The following is a 20151-nucleotide window of genomic DNA, read 5'->3' on the forward strand; positions in this document are numbered from 1 at the left end:
CCCCAATCAAGGTCTCGTGAAGAGCTCGTACCTTGAATGTCTTGTGCGTGTTTTTTAGTCTTCACAGACGCTACACTCGTGCTGTTGTGTCTCGAGCATACGAAGAACTCACAACACATTGTCACTGCTTAGTGCAAAATTTAGTCATTTGGAGGAACCTATTTGGAATATTAATGCTTACTCAATGAAAACGTGAACATTTTTGAACACCTAAATATTGAAACGTGAACATTTTTCATTCTAAAAGCTAGTCACGTCAACACTATCCATCCATTTCTTAACCGCTTTTCCTCACAAGGGTCGCGGGGGAGCTGGAGCCTATCCCAGCCGGCTTCGGGTAGTAATAGAGACAGTTACAAACAGATAACAATGTCTCCCTCTAGTGGAAATGACATGTACACACGGGTCCTTTTTTTTCTTCTTCTTCTTTTTTATTTTTTTTATTTTTTTTTTAATCTAATTTCATTCAAAGTTTGCTTGTGTGACATTAGCGCATGCCGCTTGAATATTTCTATACACATTAATTTGTACTCCGCCGGGCATCCGTCATTGCAAACTATCATTGGACGTCGTAACAAATAATTAAATAAAATATAAGTGAAATCAAATGAGAATTCGAATGTGAATACTGTACATCACACTTTTGGGAGTGTTGGCCTTGAACGAATTGCTCAAAATAAAATTAAAATTAATTTACATTTTAAAAAGCATTTAAATATAAAGATAAGATAAAGTATGTACAATATTGGTATAATACCTTAAATTTTTATCTTATTATTATTGTTATAATTATCACTTTTATTATTATATCGTTTTATTGCTACACTTAAAAAATGTCTCTTTTATTTTGATATTTTTTAAATCTCGTAATGACTGGCGCTTGACGTTGCCCACTGACGTCAGACGCACAGAACGTCGCCTGTGCAGCCTCCCTTCCTCTCGACTGGGCTTCATTCGCAGGCCGGGTACGATCCCAGCAACAACGTCCCTTACGAGTGAATCCTACGAAACACTGGGCTTCACAATCCCCATCCATCCTTCCAGTAGACGACATTTCGCGGACAATAAAACCTTGCCGCAGGACACAAGGCACACGTCAACGTCGAAACGGTAAGTTATGGACCGTCGTCGGCGGCGTCCGAGCGACGTTTCGCTAGCCCCGTCTTCCCGTCCGCTTCAGTTTTTATTGTCGCTTTGTTCTTTTTGGGCAGCAGCCATTTTTAATCGTCTTGTCCTGAAGGTTGGCTTCGGTGCCTTTCGCCCCCGCTCGGGAAATGTCCACTGCATGGGAATGACTCGCTCTGGGGTTCCAAACTCGCAGCTTCCTTTGGAATATCGTCGTCTTTTTGCGGTCAACGGAATACTATACTGAATGTCCCCGGCCTGTGTTGAAGGCTTGTATTTGAAGCACTCTAAATCTAACGGGATAGTCATTTACCCCCCTGGAAAATTTCCTCACAGCGATTCCCATAAATAACCATTATTTGGTGGATTATTTGCACCGCTTTATCTTTGTTGTCTTTTTATTTTGACAACACAAATATGCCTTCTAACCTTACAAATGCTTGAATGTTTACATAGCCGTTTTCTGTTAGCCGCCAGGTTAGCATCGACTGTTAGCATCATAGCCGGACGGTCACTTGGCGCTTGTTTAGTCACCAGAAAAAATCGCAAGACAAACACTTGTCTGTGTTTGACATCGCGCAATTTATGTTGAATACACATTTTAATTGCGTTTTTGTGTGCGCTGGTTTAGCGTCACGCTTCGTTTCCTTTTCGCTAGCTTGTTTGACAAACAACCTTGTTCTGCGGCCTGCTAATTCATCTTTTTGTTTTGTTTGCATGTTTGTTTGTTTTTCTTTAAACACAACCGCCTCCATTTCAACAAGCTAAGCGATGTTTTTTTTTCACACTCTATGGCCGTTCTGAGGTTAAAAATGAACACCTAACGTCAATCATATGACAGGAGCTAGCTGTCATCACATTAGCGTCTGTGTGTAACGTCATAATGCATATCTGTCGCTGCAAAGATGTTTTTTAAACAGTCTCATGAGGGAAATGCGTTAAATTCCATTGACTCGAAATGGACGTTGTTTTCTTGTATATTTTACATCGTCTTGTTCTGCTTCGGGATGTTCTGCATAGCAATGCTTATAGTTATGGAATAATTATACACATTTTTTGGTTTTCTCCTTGTAATAAGTGTATTATAGTAATGTTTGGGTTTTTTCCTTATAATAAGTAGATTATTGTGAACCATAGCAATGCACGGTGGTTAGAAATTGATGGGAAAAAATGCATTCAGTGAGTCTATGGTATGGACCAGACAAACTCATGATAGTCAAAATCCAAGATTTAAAAATGATATAAAAACTTTTTTCTATACTTATTTCCACCCCATTTACTGTAATTAAAGTTGGACTTATTAAAAGACACCAGAACACTTGAAATATTTGTTTGCACCTGCTGTCACTCTCTTGTTATCCATTTTCTCCTAATGGGGTATATGCCACGGAGGAGGCGGGACTTCCTTAAGTCACACACACCTACCCTATGCTTTTTCCAGTTACTGTTGTGACGTAATAGGCTGTGTCCCATCGGGATGGGTACCAAAGACAGTACTTCTTGTGGTATGGCGAATTGGGTCGGTACTTCCGAGCACCACCAATTCACGTAAAATCAAACGGTGCCATGTTTCGGTTCTGAAGCACGTCTTTCAAATTTGTGCAGGAATGGAAGAGTTGACACTTGGCACACTTGAACGTACCATTATACGTGCACTAAAATAAATTTCCGTGTTTTGGAAACGAGCAAGATTTTTGCAGCAATAAGCCAAATAAATACAGTTTCTGAAGTATAACAACCTCCTCCATTAATACTAATTTCGAGTTGAGTTGTTTTAAATTTATACATTTGCACTTTTTACATTTAAAATAAGTAATACATTTTGTTTCATCCAAAAGGAACTTGCATAATGGGGTGTATGCACGGAAGAGGCGGGACAGTTTTGGCACATCAGCTTTGGTTCCGGTTCAGTTTACGACGTGTGGGCTGCGCCAAAATACTTGTGCTTCCAACTTTGTGCCCCTTGGTTGCGAGTTCGCAACCCGGACCGTAACCAAACTGATATGCAAGATCATGGAAGTCGGAAGTCCCGTCTCTTCGGTGGCATATACCCCATAGTGTTTCAAATGATTTTATTTGTCTTAACATTGTTTACGTTTTAAACATTTTCTTGGTTTGTACCAAAAAATAATTGATTTCAATTATTACCAAAATAATCACGATTAATATTTTCTTCGAGCAACCCTATCATCAAATGTACTGCATGTGTACAAATTTGAAAGTCTTCTCTAATTCTAGTAAAATGATCAGTTTGTTTTTTTTCTTAAGTTTTATCGTTCTGGCTTAAGTGTCCTTGGTGTTTGTTTGTTGTTTTTTTTTTTAATATTTCCACTCTTGCTTTTCTGTGCAGAATAAGAAAAGCACTGGGAAGAGGCGCAAAGACAAATTTCCATACTCGATGACATTACATCGCAATGTCCGATCGTTTGGGGCAAATAACCAAGTCCAAGGATGGGAAAAGCAAGTACTCCTCACTCAGCCTGTTTGACAAGTACAAGGGAAAATCAATAGAAAATCAGAAAAACTCAGGTACCTTTTGTATTTTGCTATTGTCAACTCACTTTTCTGACTTTGTTCACACTTATTAGCACTTAACACGTTATTTGGTTCACCTTGCATCTGCACAAACATTTTAACATCAATAGGAAAAAAAAAAGTCAAATGAATATTGTCCTTGCCCCATCAAAAAGCAGGTATCTCCAAATTTAGTCATTTAATTTTTTATCCCCCCAGGAAAAAATAGTCACGGCCTTTTTTTTTTGGTAGAAAACCTTTTCTGCATTTACACTCACATTTCTATAAATGTAACATTTCTATAAAACATAAGTTGCCCAGATAGAAGAAGAATATTGCAAGCATGTGTGGAACAGCTGGACCCCTATATATTTTTAACTGAAACAAAAAACACGTGTCTAATTTAATGCACATAGTACAATTTGGAGCAAAAGCTGCCCTGTAAAAAAATATTATTTTTTTGCGCTCCAACAATAAACTTTCATCACCAGATTTAGTGAGAATCTTCCACTTTTTGTTGGACACTGATATATTTGTAAATCCAGTGTATTTTTGTTTTGTTTGCTTTTCTGATAAAAGAAAATATTGAACGACTTTTTCACAGACATGCATAAATTCAAAACCCAGTTGGGCAATGTTATTTTTACATACTGTGACAAAACATTCAAAATAACAATTTAAAAAATATATATATTTAAAAAAAAAAAATAATAATAATAATAATATATACTTTTTTTTTTTTTAAGGGTGAAAACAGCGTTGAGCTAATATCCTCCTCTTGTATCTTACCTACATTGCTCTCGCCATCAGTTCCACGACATGGCTTGCAGAGTCTTGGCAAAGTGGCCGCAGCCCGGCGGATGCCCCCGCCCGCTCACCTACCGAGCTTGAAATCTGAAAACAAAGGAAACGATCCCAACGTGATTATTGTCCCGAAAGACGGGACAGGATGGGCAAACAAGCCGGAACAACCCGAGCAAAAGAGGTAAGAGGGGATCGTTCATAAATTCCAGATGTCTTAGCTCACAGTTGTCTGACGGGGTTTGTTCTTTTTTCGTCTTTGTAGTTCTGTTGCATCAATACCTCAGCTGCCGGAGTCGCAGCTGCAGCCGGCTTCACAGAAGTCTGTCTCCAATCTTCAGAAGCCACCGCCAGTAGCCAACCAGGAGGTGCGTGTAGTTATTAACCTGGCACAGAGATTGTCAAAGCGTGCTATACAGTTCACTCGTATTTAACTTTGAAAGGGGAAGTCTTTCACTCTTGTCTTGCAACATGTCAGTCAGTCATTTGTTTCATTTTATAAAATGGCACAATTTTTGTGTAACATTGCAAAAGTAAATAAATAAAATTACTTAAATATTAAATCCAATTAAATCAGTATTAATATTCCTCAGAAATTGTGTGCTTCAAAAAGTCGAAACATAAAATGTTTTAAAATTGAAGATATAATACACATTTTTCATAGTAAGTATCCAAAACTGAATCAGTTGCTGGATAGATCAATGTTTTACACAAGTAAAAGTAAGCTCATGCGTCTTCTTCGCCTGAAGACTTCTGTACATTCTCTTATGAGGTGCTCCCCCAAGCGACCTTCCAAGTAATTGCTCAATAAGCAATGAACAATGGAGCTGTTATAGTGGCTGTATATTAACTACAAATATCGAGACTTGGCGTAGGCGTATCGATAATCTTTCGGGAGACAAAGTATCACGATTTATCGTGATATCGATATATCGTCACACTCCTAGTCTCAAATATCCCTGCTGGCGTTTTTCATTTTTTTGCCATTCCACAGACCACAAACACAGGTGGACCAAAGCAATGGGCCCAGCTAAATGGAAAGGCAGTAGAGCAAGATGGTGAGTCAGCTCACGCTTGGGCTGGAAATACATTCTGGTATTCTGAACTTTCTGTGTCTGTGTGTGGCAACACCACAGGTTCAAGGGCCTTAAACCGACTTCAGCCCTTCTCTCACGAGGAATTTCCCACGCTGAAGGCCGCTGGAGAACAGGACAGGGCTGGCAAGGAAAGAAGTGGCTACGATCCGTCGTATGGGCCCGGACCAAGCCTCCGCCCGCAGAGTATGTCTCGCCCTTGCAACATCAGTTCGGGAGTGAATGAACTGGCGCTTTTCTGATGCATTACAAAACGTTAAGCGGGGTGTGTTGTGGTCGTCTGCATGCATACAATTAGTTTGTTCGTTGCTGTTACTGAACTGCACGCCGTCCGTGTCAAGATGTGACCAGCTGGAGGGAGGGAGGCGGCCGGAACCTCCAGCCCTCATCCCTGACCCTCGGCTTGCCAGCGGACCCCGAGGGCAAGCCTACCGCCCTGGGGGAGACGGGCACCCCTGCCGCCACGTCCCACCCGTCTTCCGCCACCAGCGCCGCCTCATCTAGCGCCGCCGTTGCAGCGGCGGCAGTTGCCCAGCCGCCGAGCGGGGACCCCAAGGAGCCCTCCCTGCGTCCCGCTCAGCCTCTGCGCAGAACGGCGGTGCCGTCAGCCCTGCAGCATCAACTCCACCACACCTCCAATGCCGTCTACCATGACATGTTGCCAGCTTTTGTAAGTCTCAATAACATTTCATAACAAGAGGCGCTGATTTGTGTTTTGAACACATTATCACACTGGCGTCAACAGATGTGCTCCAAAGAGACGCGTGAAACTTCAGGTACAGACCACGTCCCTCCTACTATAGCGGCGCCAGCCCGATTTGACAGCAAACCAACTTTTAGACAGACATATGCTAAACCTGAACTTCTCAAGTAAGTACATCAGCTGTGTGACAGCTCGCACCTTGATTGGCCCGAGTCTAATTTGGCTTTTTTTTTTTACCCATCAGTGGTGACATTCGAAAAGAAAACCGGTTTGTCCGTGCGCCGGCCCGGCTCTCGTCCCAGCCCATCCGTCGGCCCAGCGACCGGACACAGCGACCCGCCATCATTAACCCCGCGGACCTGAAGGATCTGGATGACCTCGATAACGACTGTGAGGACGGATGGGCTGGTAAATACTACAAATTTAATCGCCCTTAAATCGCATTATGTCCTCCCTGAAATCTGAGGTCATTCATGGCCGGGTCAATTGAGAAACTATCTTCGCTGAGCAGCTTTTATTTTACATGTATATAGAGATGATTTGTTTTGTTTTTAAGGCTCATGTCTGGTAGATATGTGGTGATCTGCCAATCCATAAAAAAAAGTCACTTAATAATTCCTCTCCTCAGTATAGCAGCCCCTCGCTTGTTTTTTGACACGTTTGTCGTCCTTTCAGGTCTCCATGAAGAAGTTGATTACAGTGAGAAGCTCAAGTTCAGTGATGATGAGGACGAGCACTTAGCCAGTGATAAAAACAAGATGTGGTGAGAAGCTGCTCTTTATTCTGTATCCCCTCAGTGAATTCAATTGCCCCTAATATATTTTTGCAGTTCGTAATGAATCTAACTGCGTTCCCAGCATATTACACTTTTAACCTTACTGACTGATTGTGTTCTGATTTTTCCAGGGCTGAGTGGGAAAGGGAGAATCGACGTGACTGCCCGTCATCACTCAGCTCGAGTGAGGGCCCTGAAGAGAACTATTCTTACCACCTCCAGGAGCATGCGAGGAAGACCAACAGCAAATATCTCTCTGCGGATACTCAGGTTAACTACACACTACGCTGCCTTCCCACACTCCCACTCTCTTGGGATTACTTTGCTGAGATGAACTCATTATGTTCTTAACTGTTTTAGGCCTTTATTGCTAACCGTAACTCCTATGTCTCTTGTGGACTATTCAATTTTGAAAGATTATGCAAAAGACACCCTTGTTCCCTTTTTACCCGGCCTGTACAAAACAGCTTTTTTTTGTGTGTGTGTCACTAGAATGGGAGGGGGCCTAAGTTGACCTCAGAAGTTTTTATCTGTCACTCTTTTAAATAAATGGCACCAACATGGAATGATGTAGGGACAAAGGCTCACCGCCAATGCCTACCAAAATAATTTTTCGCCTTTGGAGGTAGTGTTAGAGGAAGTGTGTACGGTTATCTCAGAATGATTGGACAAGGTTTAATTCCGGACATGCACAGTTGTGCTTTATATGCTAAGGATGGCATTGTCACACATCTAATTGTGTAATTACGGCATACCGTGTCACTGTGTGAAACAGTCACACCAATATCCCATTTACTCGGACTTTGTGTAAAGGGTAGATAATACATTCTTTATGGCCCTGCTGCTATCCTCCAATATCTGCATGTGCACAGTTTAGTATAAGGCTTTGCTCATAAATATCTCTGTTCCGCTTTCAGTCCCAGCAGAAAAACCACAGTGAGCCGGCAATTGACCCAGAAGACCACCAGCGGCAATCTCAGCCCCCAGCAAGGGCAAAGTTTGCTTCACCTGAGCTGTCTGAAGCTGTGGAGAGGGCCCGGAGGCGTCGCGAGGAGGAAGAACGGCGCGCCCGCGAGGAACGGCTGGCGGCCTGTGCAGAGAAACTCAAAAAGCTGGATGAGAAATTTGGCAAGACTGAAAGGCAAGCCTCAAGGACGGAGGAGGGCCACAAAGATGGAGAGGGCAAAGAAGCCCCCTTGTCTCCCAACAGGGACCATAATAAAGCCCACCACGACAACTGCCAGTACGATGCAAAAGGTAGCAAACTAAAGACGGGTCACATGGTGATGTTAAGTATGAAATAAATAAATCATGGGGTTATTGTTCTCCAGATGAGTGCTCCTCTGACAACTCCCCCAGCCCGAGTTTCCGCGAGGAGCTCAGTTTCCCCGCATATCGCAGCAGCGAGGATGATGGCCAGGAGCCCACCTCCCCCTCTGTAGATTTCAGCGGACGCCATGCCTCAAAGCCTGTTCCACCCCGCTTTCAGAAACAACCCCAACAGCACCAGCAACAGGTCAATTCAAACTCGATCCCTGTAACTCATTTAGAGCATGGGAAACTTGTTTACACATGCAGTCAGACTCCACAATTAGATGAATCAATGAAGCTGAAATGGGAATGCCCCATGGTTTCTGAACATAACAGTATCTACTTTGCACCTATCAGGGTCGTCTGTTTAAAGTCATATAAATTATTATGAAATTAATCAGAAGTCTCTAATCCTATAAAAGTTTTTCTTGTGTAATATTCCTGCTATGGAAGTGCGAGAATGTTCATAAGTTTTGGAGATGCTGTTTTGGTTCGCAACAAAAATAAGCATTACTCACATGTCAACTTATCAGGGAACAGCACCAAATAGGTATGGCCTTTATTTGAGGAAAAATGGATTGTAGTCGTGACTTAATGATATACCTTTTAAAAAAAAAATGTGCACCAGCAGATGAAAATGTAATTTATTAAATTTTTTACATAGACCACTTCATTTGTCATGTCCACTGCAGGAGCAGGTCTACAAGATGCAGCACTGGCAGCAGTCGGGCCATCAAGCCTCATCAGGCTCGAGCCACACTCAACGGGGCTACTATCCCCCGCATGTCCTCGGCTTTGATCCCCGCTGGATGATGATGCCACCCTTCATGGACCCCCGCGTCAACCAAGGAAGATCTCCTGTCGACTACTATCCCGGTCCTGTCCACTCTTCTGGTGAGTCCTGACTCTGACTCCTCAATATGATCCCATCCCATGCCATGTTTTATCTGTGTGGTTCTCAAATGAGTTTTTATTTTTTTCCTGCAGGAATGATGAAACCCCTGATGCACCAAGACCGCTTGAACAGTCCTAGTTCTGACGAAGGTCATCCCAACCTGCACCAGGAGAGAAGGACCCCTTCCGCAGAGCCATATCCTGTCTGGAGCCAAGATGGCTACCCCATGCGCAGCTTCACTCCACCTTACCAGAGGCAGCAAGAAAACCAGGACAGCGGTCAGCTTGATGACAGGTCAGTTTCCATGCATTTTTGAGTTCTATAGATATATCAAGTATTTTTTATTTTTATTTTTTATGATGTATCAATTGTCACACCTTTGTGCTGTCGTCAAAATACTGCATTGATGTTCTGTATCTTCTTTCGGCAGAAGTGATATGACCTCCTCCCAGCAGGACACTTATGTGGAGAGGGCCAGCGATGGTGTGACCCATCCTCAAGATGACCTCCAACATAACACCTTCCAGAGTCGAGCCTCAGAACGAGACCACCACGACCAGGGACTGCTGACGGGTGCTCAAATTCACACCCAGCATCATGCTGATAACGACTATCTAAAACAAGACTCTAAAGACCGCCATCTGAAGGATAATGATTCTCACGATGAGAACTTTGATGCTTCAAAAGACAGCTGGAAACGAGATGGAGGAATCAGTGCTCAGAGTCAGTGGTCCGATTCCAGTACCGGAGTCAACCAGCCATCAGAGACCACTGGGCGCACTTTGACACGAAGAACCGGGCCAATAAAGAAGCCAGTTCTCAAGGCTCTAAAAGTTGAGGACAAGGAGAACGAGAAGCCCAAACCTGAACTCGAAGAGAAGGCTGTCCCTTATCGTCTGGAGAAAGAAGTCCTGACCAATGTCTATGACTTAAAGAAGGATAACCAGTCTGTCAGTAGCAGGCACTCTGGGTCACCCGTGATAGAGAAACAGCTTGAAGAAAGGCAGCGTCAGTCCCCGGCTCCTGCTAAAGTGGAGCGGGCTCCAGTAATCAACCATAATGATGATTCCCCTCGGGAGAGCGTCTGGGACACCAACAAATTCCAACCGCCGAGAGATGTTCTGGAAAACACGGGAACTCAGCCACCGCGTCGCAACAACTGGATCTTCATCGACGAAGAACAGGCCTTTGGTGCAGTCAGGGGATCCGGAAGAGGCCGCAGTCGAGGTTTTAGGGATTTCAATTCTCGAGGTGGAGGTCGCGGCGTCCGCGGCGGAGACAACATCCGAGGCGCCTACAACAATGGCGCCGGTCAGGCTCAGCGTACAGGGAGAGGCCGAGCCCAACCGAGAGAGCTGAAGGCGGAGGAGTTCCAACGAGGCAAGCCACGAAGACGCAACGTCAGCGAGACACTGAGTGAAACCTCTGAGTATGAGGAGCTGCCTAAGAGAAGGCGACAGAAGGGCTCTGAAAACGGAGAAGGCTACTCAGAGTCTGGCGAGACTCGCAAAGTTGATCGGGAGTCTTGGCGATCCAACAAGGTGTACGCGGAAGACCCGGCTGCTGCTGATTCCAGAGATAAAGTCAAGGTGAGCAGAGGATTCGGTGGTCGGATGCTTCCTCCCAGACTTAACACTGGAAACTATGCTCGAGGCTATGGAGGCTCCAGGGAGATGTCCACATGGAGGGGGCGTGGTTCTCAATTTGGTAGCGGTGGCGGTTCCATACAAGAAAACGGTTATGGTCACGGAACTGACACGGCTTTCTCCCGCAAACCCCCCGCTGAGCGCGAGTCTCTCAAGTACCCCCCCAAATTCACCAGCTCTTTCCTCGAAAACGGCTCAGAGGACCGTGAGGGTGAATACTACTTTGACCCCGACAACCCTGACAGGCAGGCGCTGAGGAGGCGGCGGCCCCCGCGTCAAGACAAGCCTCCGCGTTTCCGTCGCCTGCAGCAAGAGCGCGAGCCAGGTTCCAATCAGTGGACCGGCGATGAATACGTGAATGGGGATTTCACAAATCCCTGGCCTGCTCGCCCCAAAGGCAATGGGGAGGACAACTGGCCCAGCAACCCCTACACTGGAGGACGCAGCGGCCAGCACACTCAGACAGAAGAATGGGACACGGGATCGGACAACAGTGACTTCGGCGACTGGAGGGAGAAGCGCGGGGGGAGCGGCGGTGCCCCCACGCAGGGACACGCTGACGGCCTGTCAGACTCATGCCATGGTGAAGCGGGCTCGATTGAGAAGAGGGAGCTTTCCAAGCGAAGCTTCTCGAGCCAAAGGCCGCTGATTGAACGCCAGAACAGGAAAGGAGAGCCCTCGGTGCTGGAGAGCAGTAAGATGGCACGTGCACCCGATAACCCGCAATCTGCTCCCTCAAACAGGAATGACACCTGGCAGAACGGAGGGACCTCTTGTAAGAGGTGAGATGTCAACCAATTCTTGGCACCCTCAAACATTTTCTTCCCTGGCCTTACCCTAGTTTGTGGTATTTCTTTTTTTCTTCTTTTTTTCCCTAGCAGGAACTCAGATGAGTCCGGCCCTGTGTACAGTATTGATCAGTCAGAGGAGCGGGAGCTGAGCGAGTCCTCAGGAAAGAACTTTGACAAGCCAGGACCCATTAAACCTGACATAGTGGAGCCACTTTCCCAGTACAAGCTCACTGCCTACCCAAGTGAGTCTTGAACTCTGAAATGGATAATATCACAACGCCTCCCAGATTGAAGTGAAGTGAGAGTTAATATATTCCCGTGTTTTAGTTGACGATGACGCTGGGGGACCCGTTTCGAATCTAGACACTTACCAGGATGCCTTGTCCAAAAAACAAAGACGTCCACAAGATGACGACAGACGGCGGAAGGATCAAGGAGTTGGCGTAAGTTCAAAGTCAAACCTTCTTTTCATGAAAAGCATACCGTCGCTGTCATATGAACAGGCTTATTATAGTTTTGGACATTTCATTATAGTTAGTTTTTTATTTTGTTTTAAGTTTTGTTTTTTAAATTTAGTTTGTTTTAGTTTTCATAGCGGCTCTGGTAGTTTTTTTGTTTTTGTTTTAGTTATTTAAAAAATGCTTAGTTTTAGTTTAATTTTAATTGTATTATTTTTTTGTTTAAAAAAAAACATGTTTTGTGTGCAAGATTTATAAATATCATGGTAAAATGAAAACGGTACCAGTAACACACTTCTTACCTAGCGTTGCATTTCGGCTGAATTAAATGAAAAAGCAGGCAAGGAACCAAAAGTCAAAACACGCAAACTTGTCAACGAGGAGCAACGTCATCTGAAGGTGCTTTTCTATTGGCTGCTGAACAAAATGTTTTGTTTTGTTTTTTTTGTTTTTTTGTTTGTTTGTTTTTTTATTTTTTTTATTTTAGTTTTAGTTCACTAAAATAACCTTGCATGTGAAAAAAAACTTGTCCATTTATTTATTTAGTTTAATGTTTTTGCGACGTCTGCATTAAGTTTCATCCCACAAATGTAAAAATGTAAGAAAAAAATGGACACGTATTCTTCACAGGACAGCAACGATACTGAAAAGATTTTTGAACCATTTTCTGTTTAGGTTCCAGTGAAGAACAGGTCAGTTGCATCCAAGATGCCGCCGCGCTTTGCCAAGAAGCAGGGCGGCATGAGCATCGAACAGCCAGAAGAGACTCTTTCCTCTAGCAATTTGGGAACGGAAATCTGGGAGACAAACAGCTCCGGTAAATAGTGTGATGCAGGCTGCACCGCTCTGGAATAATGCTTGGAATGAAATCTTACATGGCTGTTTATGTCCCAGCTCTTTCAGTGCAGTCCTCAGGGGGAGACTCGTGGACTAAACAGGTGTCTTATACGGGCAGTGAGCCCAACTCTGAGGTACCACAAAATGTATTAAATCGTCAAAAATGACTCAGAGAATTTCTAAACCTCATTTTTTGTGTCCAAGGACTCAGATGCAGGTCCAGAGCAGAACAAAGAGCAGCACAAGCCGGGGCCCATCGGAAACGAGCGCTCCCTGAAGCACCGTAAGGGGTCTGAGGCAGTGGATCGCCTGGAGGGTGGTCCCATAACCCCGGTCAACGGCGTGGACCTCCACGTGGACACCGTGCTCCCTGTGCCCCCCATCGAGTTTGGCGTCAGCGCCAAGGACTCTGACTTTAGCCTGCCGCCAGGTTCCACGCCAGTGCCTGTGTCCAACCCTGTCAACAAACTTCAAGATCCCCTCGCCGCCAATGTGAGTGGTGAACTTGTTGTTCATAATAATAAACCAGTGACTTTCCAGCTGATTGGCAACATCCCACTCTTTCAGACTATCCCCATGCTGCGCTCCAATCACCTGCAGCCCGGCATCAACCTCAACCCGCTTTCCTTTCCAAGTACTGACCTCACCCTTAAGGTATGACAATTCAAATGCTGTACACACATTACAGGTCAGGTCAGTTTGAAAGTTGGGATTTCTACAGAGTTTTGATATCTGAAGATTGACAGATCAATGGCTTTATGAAAATGCTGGTTCTTGAGGCACCCTTGTTTTGCGTCATTTTATTTCTAGTAGACCCATCCACATCGCATCTTCACTGTCCTACCTGAGGAAGGAAGATTTTTCATCCAACCATTCATTGTTTCAATTTAGAGGAACCACAATACAATAGTATTTTGCCATTCAAAATAAATTCAGACTTTTTTGCCACATCACAGGCGAATGCTAAATCGCAAATATTTATTCTTTGTTGAACTTGGTAGAGAAAACAAGAGCTGTTATTATTTGCATTGCTGACCTATAGGCAAAATTTAGGGATCAGTGTCTTCCTAAGGACATGGATAGCGGGCATTTGGATCTGGGATGTGAAGAGTCATTGGACGACTGACTCTCCCAACTGAGCCACATCACCACTCTGTCTCAGGGTCCGCTATATTGTTAGTTACACACTAATATGCATATAGATTTTATTGTATAGTGTTCCCTCGTTTATCGCGGTGTTAAAAACTACCTGCGATAATGGAATTTGCGTTTTTTATTTTAGTTTTTTGTTTTTCCGTTAATTATATATATTTTTTCGTTGATTGTTTTTTTCGTTTTGGTATGATTTTTACTTTATTAAATGCTTTTGCATTCATCATATATATTCTTTTTTCATTTACATTATTTTTTTCCCATGAAAAGTATGTTGTTGTTTTTTAATTTACTTATGCAACAGTATATAGGAACACTGTATATGAAGTAAATTGTAATGTGCACTTAACAGTGGTTGCAGCAATGCGCCTTAGAACTGGAAAATTGTGTTAGATTTTTGTTTAGATGTAGTTGTCAATGTTTTAGAAATGCAGCCCAATTTTTTTTTATCAGGGGCAATGCTTTTCTGTTTTCAGATGGAGTCGGCGCGTAAAGCATGGGAGAACTCCCAATCCCTTCCTGACCAGGGTTCTCCCAGTGGAGGGTCCTCGGGGGTGCCTCCTCCGTGCAGCGTGGGCTCGTCCAGCGGCGTCAGCTACAGCTCTTTTGGAGGAGTCTCCATGCCTCCTATGCCTGTGGCCTCCGTAGCACCTTCCATGTCCTTGCAAGGTACGACTAAAGATAGACAGGTGTTGTTGTTTTGTTTTTTCTTCAGGGCTAAGATCGATTATTAGTCGTGAATGAGGCTAGTAACCGATATTTGGAGTTGAGTCATTTTCAGTAAAAGCTAAAATATTGGTGTCAAAATTTTGAAATGTCTTTCAGCATGTTTATTGAACAGCTTTTTAGAGTAGCAAAAAGTTGAAGGTTTTAATTTTTTTTTAATCTGCGTTTTTGTTTTTTGTTTTTTCTTTTCTCTTTTTTCTTTTCTCAGTGGGCAGAATTACGTCTTGTGTAGAGCTGTGGTTTGTTCATGGGGTGGAAAAAAAAAATACCCACTAACTATGGCCAGCAGATGGCAGCATTGTATCTCTTTCAATGGGCTCCCTATATGGAATTACATGAAAACATGGCGGATATTAGGCAATCAAATGTTTTCAATGTATCTTCACAAAAAGCTTGTTTTCTCCTTATTTTTTCCAATTTCGTTCGGTGTCACTCAAATGACCTATTTTCAAATGGTGATTACTAAAGAAGGGAATAAGGTAGAATCATACTTTTTTTTTCTTTTTTTTCCCCCCGAATGAAATAATGGAATCCAATCTTTCATATGTTATCAACCATGTTTATGTCGTCCTAGCACAGAATATTCTGTTTGCCTTGAACGATGAGTGAAAATGCTTGAAATCGGCTGGCACTGTAGGGGTTTTTTTTTTTGGATAACATTTGGCAGTAAACAAGTTAACTATGAGCTGATGGATGGACCGCCACTCCTAAATGAATGTCGAGGAAACACTGCAGCTATTTAGGTTTTCATTAACTTTTTAAGACGTGCTGTTGAGATAAGCTACATTAACGTTTTGTTAGAATTTAGAACAAATCAAAGTAGTTAATTGCCGTTATTGGCGGTTCTCAGTGGGCGTGTCCTTAACGTCAGTTGACGTTTTTGGCGTGGAAAGAGTTACAAGCTGCAAAGTCTCTTGAAAAAATGTTAACCTCGTTTCCTTTTCTTTAGGTAGTCATATTCCCCCATTGTATTTGGATGGTCACGTCTTTCCCAGCCAGCCTCGCTTGGTTCCACCCACCATGACTCAGCAGCACACCTACCAACAAGTACGTACATACACATAATCACTGACGTGCGTGTGTATGTGTCGTCTCTGAAATGTCCTGTTTGACGTGTGCACACATCAGGCGGCAGCCCAACAGATTCCCATCTCGTTGCACACATCTCTGCAAGCCCAGGCGCAGTTGGGTCTGCGAGGTGGTCTGCCCGTGTCTCAGTCCCAGGAGATGTTCAACTCCATTCCCCCCTTCAGGTGTTGCGCACTACCTTATCCACACACTTTGTGTGCGACATGTCGCTCATGATGCGGCCTTGCTTCGTTTAGGTCGCAGGTTTACATGCACCCCAACCTGTCGCAGCCCAGCCCCATGGTGCTGTCAGGCGGAGCCCCGCTGAAGGGCCCCTACTCGCCGTTCCCCGGCATGCAGCCATCGGACATAGTCAAGTCCTCATCAGGCTCGCACTATCAGCCCATGACCGGCAGCCAGCAGCTCGTCTACGACAGCCAGCTCAACCAGGGGCCCAGCATGGGATCGTCACAGCTGATGGACTCGCAGCTCATCCAGGTCTGATTTTTTTATTTTTTTATTTTTTTTAAATGACAGAAGTTTATCAACAATTGAAGTTTCATTTTTTTAATCGTTTCTTCTTCTTTTCGCCAGGTGGCCATGCCCTTGCCTGGATCTCAGGTGCGCTACGGCTCCGCCCAGCAACACCTCATCCTCCCTCAGTCCATCCAGCTGCAGCAAGGCCAGAATCTGTCAGTGGGAGGGCCACGCCGCATGATGCCACCTGGCTCGCAAGCGCCCGTCATGCCTGGTAGCAGAGAGGTGCGTCGCTCATTACAACGCACGCACTCACAAAACTATCAGCGAACCTCCAAAGCTGAAAACAGTTTTAACAAACGTTTTCAGGGTAAATGGTGTAAAACAAATGAGTTTTGAGGGTTGTGAGGTTGGTTTTCTTTAAAAAAAAAAATAATAATAATAATGTGATTTAAGATGAGGACATTCAACCTAATTTTTGAATTGTATATTTAATCATTTGTGTTTGTCTTTCTTTGGCTGTCCGTCAAAATATTTCAGTGAAACCAGTCCGTTGCTCAAAAAAAGGTTGGGGATGGCTGCTTGAAGATGCTCAGTAAGCTGGCGTCATACGATATGATAAGTGTTAGAAGTTCAAAATGATTTTTTACTTTTGAGGCAGATGTTTCCAGAAAACTGAAGTTTGTGAGCGTTAGCCTTTGGAGGTTCTGCTGCATTTCAATTAGAGCTGGGTTTAAGAAATCGAATAATCTATATCGATTCCATTTTCCTTTTCGAGCGAGATATTGATTCATAAAACCATGAATCTATTATTTTATTCTATTATTATTATTCTTATTTTTATTTTCTTACATTTATGAAAGACCTGACTTATTGCACTTTCTGACAATTACGGAGTCTTTTTAATTTATATTTACAATTATTGAAATAGAACAAGTGATTATGATGCATGTTATTTTCTTTAATAAATCATTTAACCAGTTACTGTCGCTGCAAATTTTAATTTGGAATTTGTTTGAGGAGTTTTTTTCTTTTTCTTTTTTTAAATCATGTCCTTGATATTTAAGAATAGATGTTCCATAAATGATCAATATCGGATTGAACTGAAGTGAATCGAATCGGAAATCTAAATTGAATGGAACTGAACTCTTGTGACTCGAAATGGAATTGATTGAGGAAATTTGAATCAATACCCAGCCCTAATTCCAATAGATTAACCCCCCATTCTCTTGTGATGTGTTTTGTCCTAATTATTGGGTCAATCCTTAGGGCTCCCAGATGGAAATGAAAGGTTTCCAGTTTTCCGAGAAGCCTAATCATTCGCCGGGGATGCCTGGAGGCTCCTACAGGTGACTGCGAATGAACCGTGTAAATAATAATAAAAATATTAATGATGATTTGGTTGATAATTTGTTCCCTCCCACTCCTCATCAGGCCTGGATCCGCTAGTCCAAGTGGAAAGCCTTCTGGCCCCGTTGGACCATTACCCACCCATCATTACACACAACAGGTACAACTTCCAATTTAGAATTCCCGAGTGGAAATGAACGAGAATTGCCTATGTGTGGTTGTAGCGATTTTGACATCAAGATAGATGATCATCTCTTTGTATTCCTCCCCTTTTCGACCCCTGACCCCGTCACCAACCACCAGGTCTCACCTGCTCAGGGCGGCTTGGTGATGCACATGCGTCCCCCCACCAGTGGCCCCTTCCCCAGCCCCATCCAGAGACCAGTCATGCAGGTCAACAAACCCGTCATCATCCGCTCACCCCCTTACCCCAATCCCGGCCGAGACCTCTCCCACTCCACCCCTCCCTCGGCCCCCGAGCCCCCCATCAAGGGGCCCGAGGATGGCATGAAGGTGAGCCACCCACTGTAAATATAGGTAATTTCATTTCATCTTCTTTTTTTATCTTTAGATGCTTTTGATTGTGTCTCAAAGCTGCTGTTGATGGTAATATTGATAGTTTATTGATTGAAACATGTATGTAGTGGTTTTGAATGTATGACCATATTTTCCTTGAGTTTTTAGGTTGAACTGTGTTGTTGTATTAACAGAAGATTGTCTTTGTGACCTATTTGCAATGAAATGAATGCAAGTGAACAGTGACGCACATAGTAGCTTTGTGACTCACTCTGCCTTCTTCTCGGCGCAGTGTAAAACCGTGCGCGAGGTGCGCATAGCCGTGGGAGAGAGCCAGGCGCCGTCGGGGGGGTTGACCAGCAAGCTCCAGGAGCCCCTCGCCTCCGCCGGGCACACCAAGCTGCCACGCACGGGCGCCATCAAACCCCAGGCGCTGAAAGCGGAGGAGGGCAAGGCGTAGTCGTCAAGAGTGGACCTCAAACAAAATAGATTTAAAAAAAAGAAAGAAATATAAGAATGGTCATCACCACCCAGCCTACAAACACACAAGCTCCTTGCACAATGTCTGAGCCTTCCAACAAGCACCATCAACAATTCCTCCTGTTGACCCCGGACACTTACGACGTCACACCACAATGTCAGTCTTCTAGAGAGAGATATATATACTGTATATATAAATATATACATAGACACAGCCTTTTAAAAGCAGATCTCCACATGGTCCTCTTTAATTTATTAATTTTTTGTTTCCCTGTAAATGGCTGCTTTATGGTTCATTTGTGCACACTGTTTTGCCAAACTGTATCAGCTGCCTGTTAATGGACAGTCATTTGGACATTTTTAAAACCAATACAAATACAGTTGGGGCACTTGTTTTCCCTTTGTTGATAAGTTTCAAGCTCTTGTCATCTGATTTTTTTTTTTAAATATATATATAATTACAGGAACAAAAAAAGCAAAACATTGCATGTCGACGTCAAATTGCCACAAATTTGTGGCTACACTTGTGTAGATTTCTAGACGTTATTTCTAAAAAAAGAAAAAGAAAAAGTTTGCTTTTACACTGTTGTCTCTGCTGTACAAAATGGTGAGATTGTTTTGTTTTGTTCCCCCCTTTTCCCCAAATTCATGTTGCTTCCACGGTAAGCTTGTCACAAATCCAGTTGCCTGCGGGTGTTACATGTGACACTTCATTTAAAGCAGGGGTGGGCAAACTGCGACTGGCATTTAATACTAAAATATTTCATAAACCATAAAAAGGCCCTTTGATGCCACCAACTCCCAACCCCCAAAAGCACCAATTGAAGTTCCTCAGAATATCATGTGAAGTACATCGAAGGCCTTCAGTAGGACTTGAATGGTCCTCGGAGGAATAAAAATATTCCCTGATGGGCCTCGGAGGATTTAAATTGGCGAAAGGTTCCCTCTTGTTTTTCAAGACTTTTCAGTTACCCCATTCAGTTTAGCCAGCGTCTTATCTATGTGGCACAAGCAATAAATGCAGCAATCAGGGTCCAATTATGAGTTCTTTCCATCACAACCGTTACAAAAGGGGAGCATTGCTTGTTTTTTCTGTAATGAATTACGAAAGACTTTTTCTTTATATACTATTTTGGAGAAAAAGTGAAATCATTTTTGTTTTTAGTAGGCGTGTGTAGTTACATATGGTTAATTCAATTAGTTTGATAACTGTATACTGTAACCCTCCATGACACTACAAACTGATTTATATTGGACGGTTCTGATGGATGGATTATATAAATATATAAATCAGTTTGTCTACACAGTGAGGAGATGGCATAAAATCCATATTTCATTTCATTTCATTTCATTTGAGATACCACGGATTAAAAAGCAAGGGTGGGGAACCTGCAGCCAGCCATTTGTGCAATTCTAAAAATAAAATCCCGTG

General features: G+C 43.4%; 1 protein-coding gene across 2 annotated transcripts; it reads left to right on the plus strand.

The window, feature by feature from the left end:
• The first annotated feature begins 915 nt into the window (after nucleotides 1-915).
• On the plus strand, nucleotides 916-19130 carry prrc2b (proline-rich coiled-coil 2B). Of its 2 annotated transcripts, none has more exons than XM_077496928.1 (31): nucleotides 916-1110; nucleotides 3476-3654; nucleotides 4450-4624; nucleotides 4706-4808; nucleotides 5435-5498; nucleotides 5577-5720; nucleotides 5876-6204; nucleotides 6280-6404; nucleotides 6482-6645; nucleotides 6913-7000; nucleotides 7144-7282; nucleotides 7930-8269; nucleotides 8344-8528; nucleotides 9016-9217; nucleotides 9311-9512; nucleotides 9649-11646; nucleotides 11743-11897; nucleotides 11983-12098; nucleotides 12789-12930; nucleotides 13008-13084; nucleotides 13155-13442; nucleotides 13518-13604; nucleotides 14579-14771; nucleotides 15778-15875; nucleotides 15957-16081; nucleotides 16154-16394; nucleotides 16491-16658; nucleotides 17643-17722; nucleotides 17808-17883; nucleotides 18027-18236; nucleotides 18532-19130. In XM_077496928.1, the coding sequence occupies exons 2-31, from the start codon at nucleotides 3540-3542 to the stop codon at nucleotides 18697-18699; spliced, it is 6597 nt and encodes a 2198-aa protein (XP_077353054.1). In that variant the 5' UTR covers nucleotides 916-1110; nucleotides 3476-3539; the 3' UTR covers nucleotides 18700-19130. The 2 variants fall into 2 exon arrangements, with proteins under 2 accessions (XP_077353054.1, XP_077353055.1); XM_077496929.1 differs by having other exon boundaries at nucleotides 18027-18260; nucleotides 18532-18678.
• The last annotated feature ends 1021 nt before the right edge of the window (nucleotides 19131-20151 follow it).

The sequence above is a fragment of the Festucalex cinctus genome, chromosome 15 (assembly GCF_051991245.1).
Source record: "Festucalex cinctus isolate MCC-2025b chromosome 15, RoL_Fcin_1.0, whole genome shotgun sequence".
In the NCBI taxonomy this organism is placed as follows: Eukaryota; Metazoa; Chordata; class Actinopteri; order Syngnathiformes; family Syngnathidae; genus Festucalex; species Festucalex cinctus.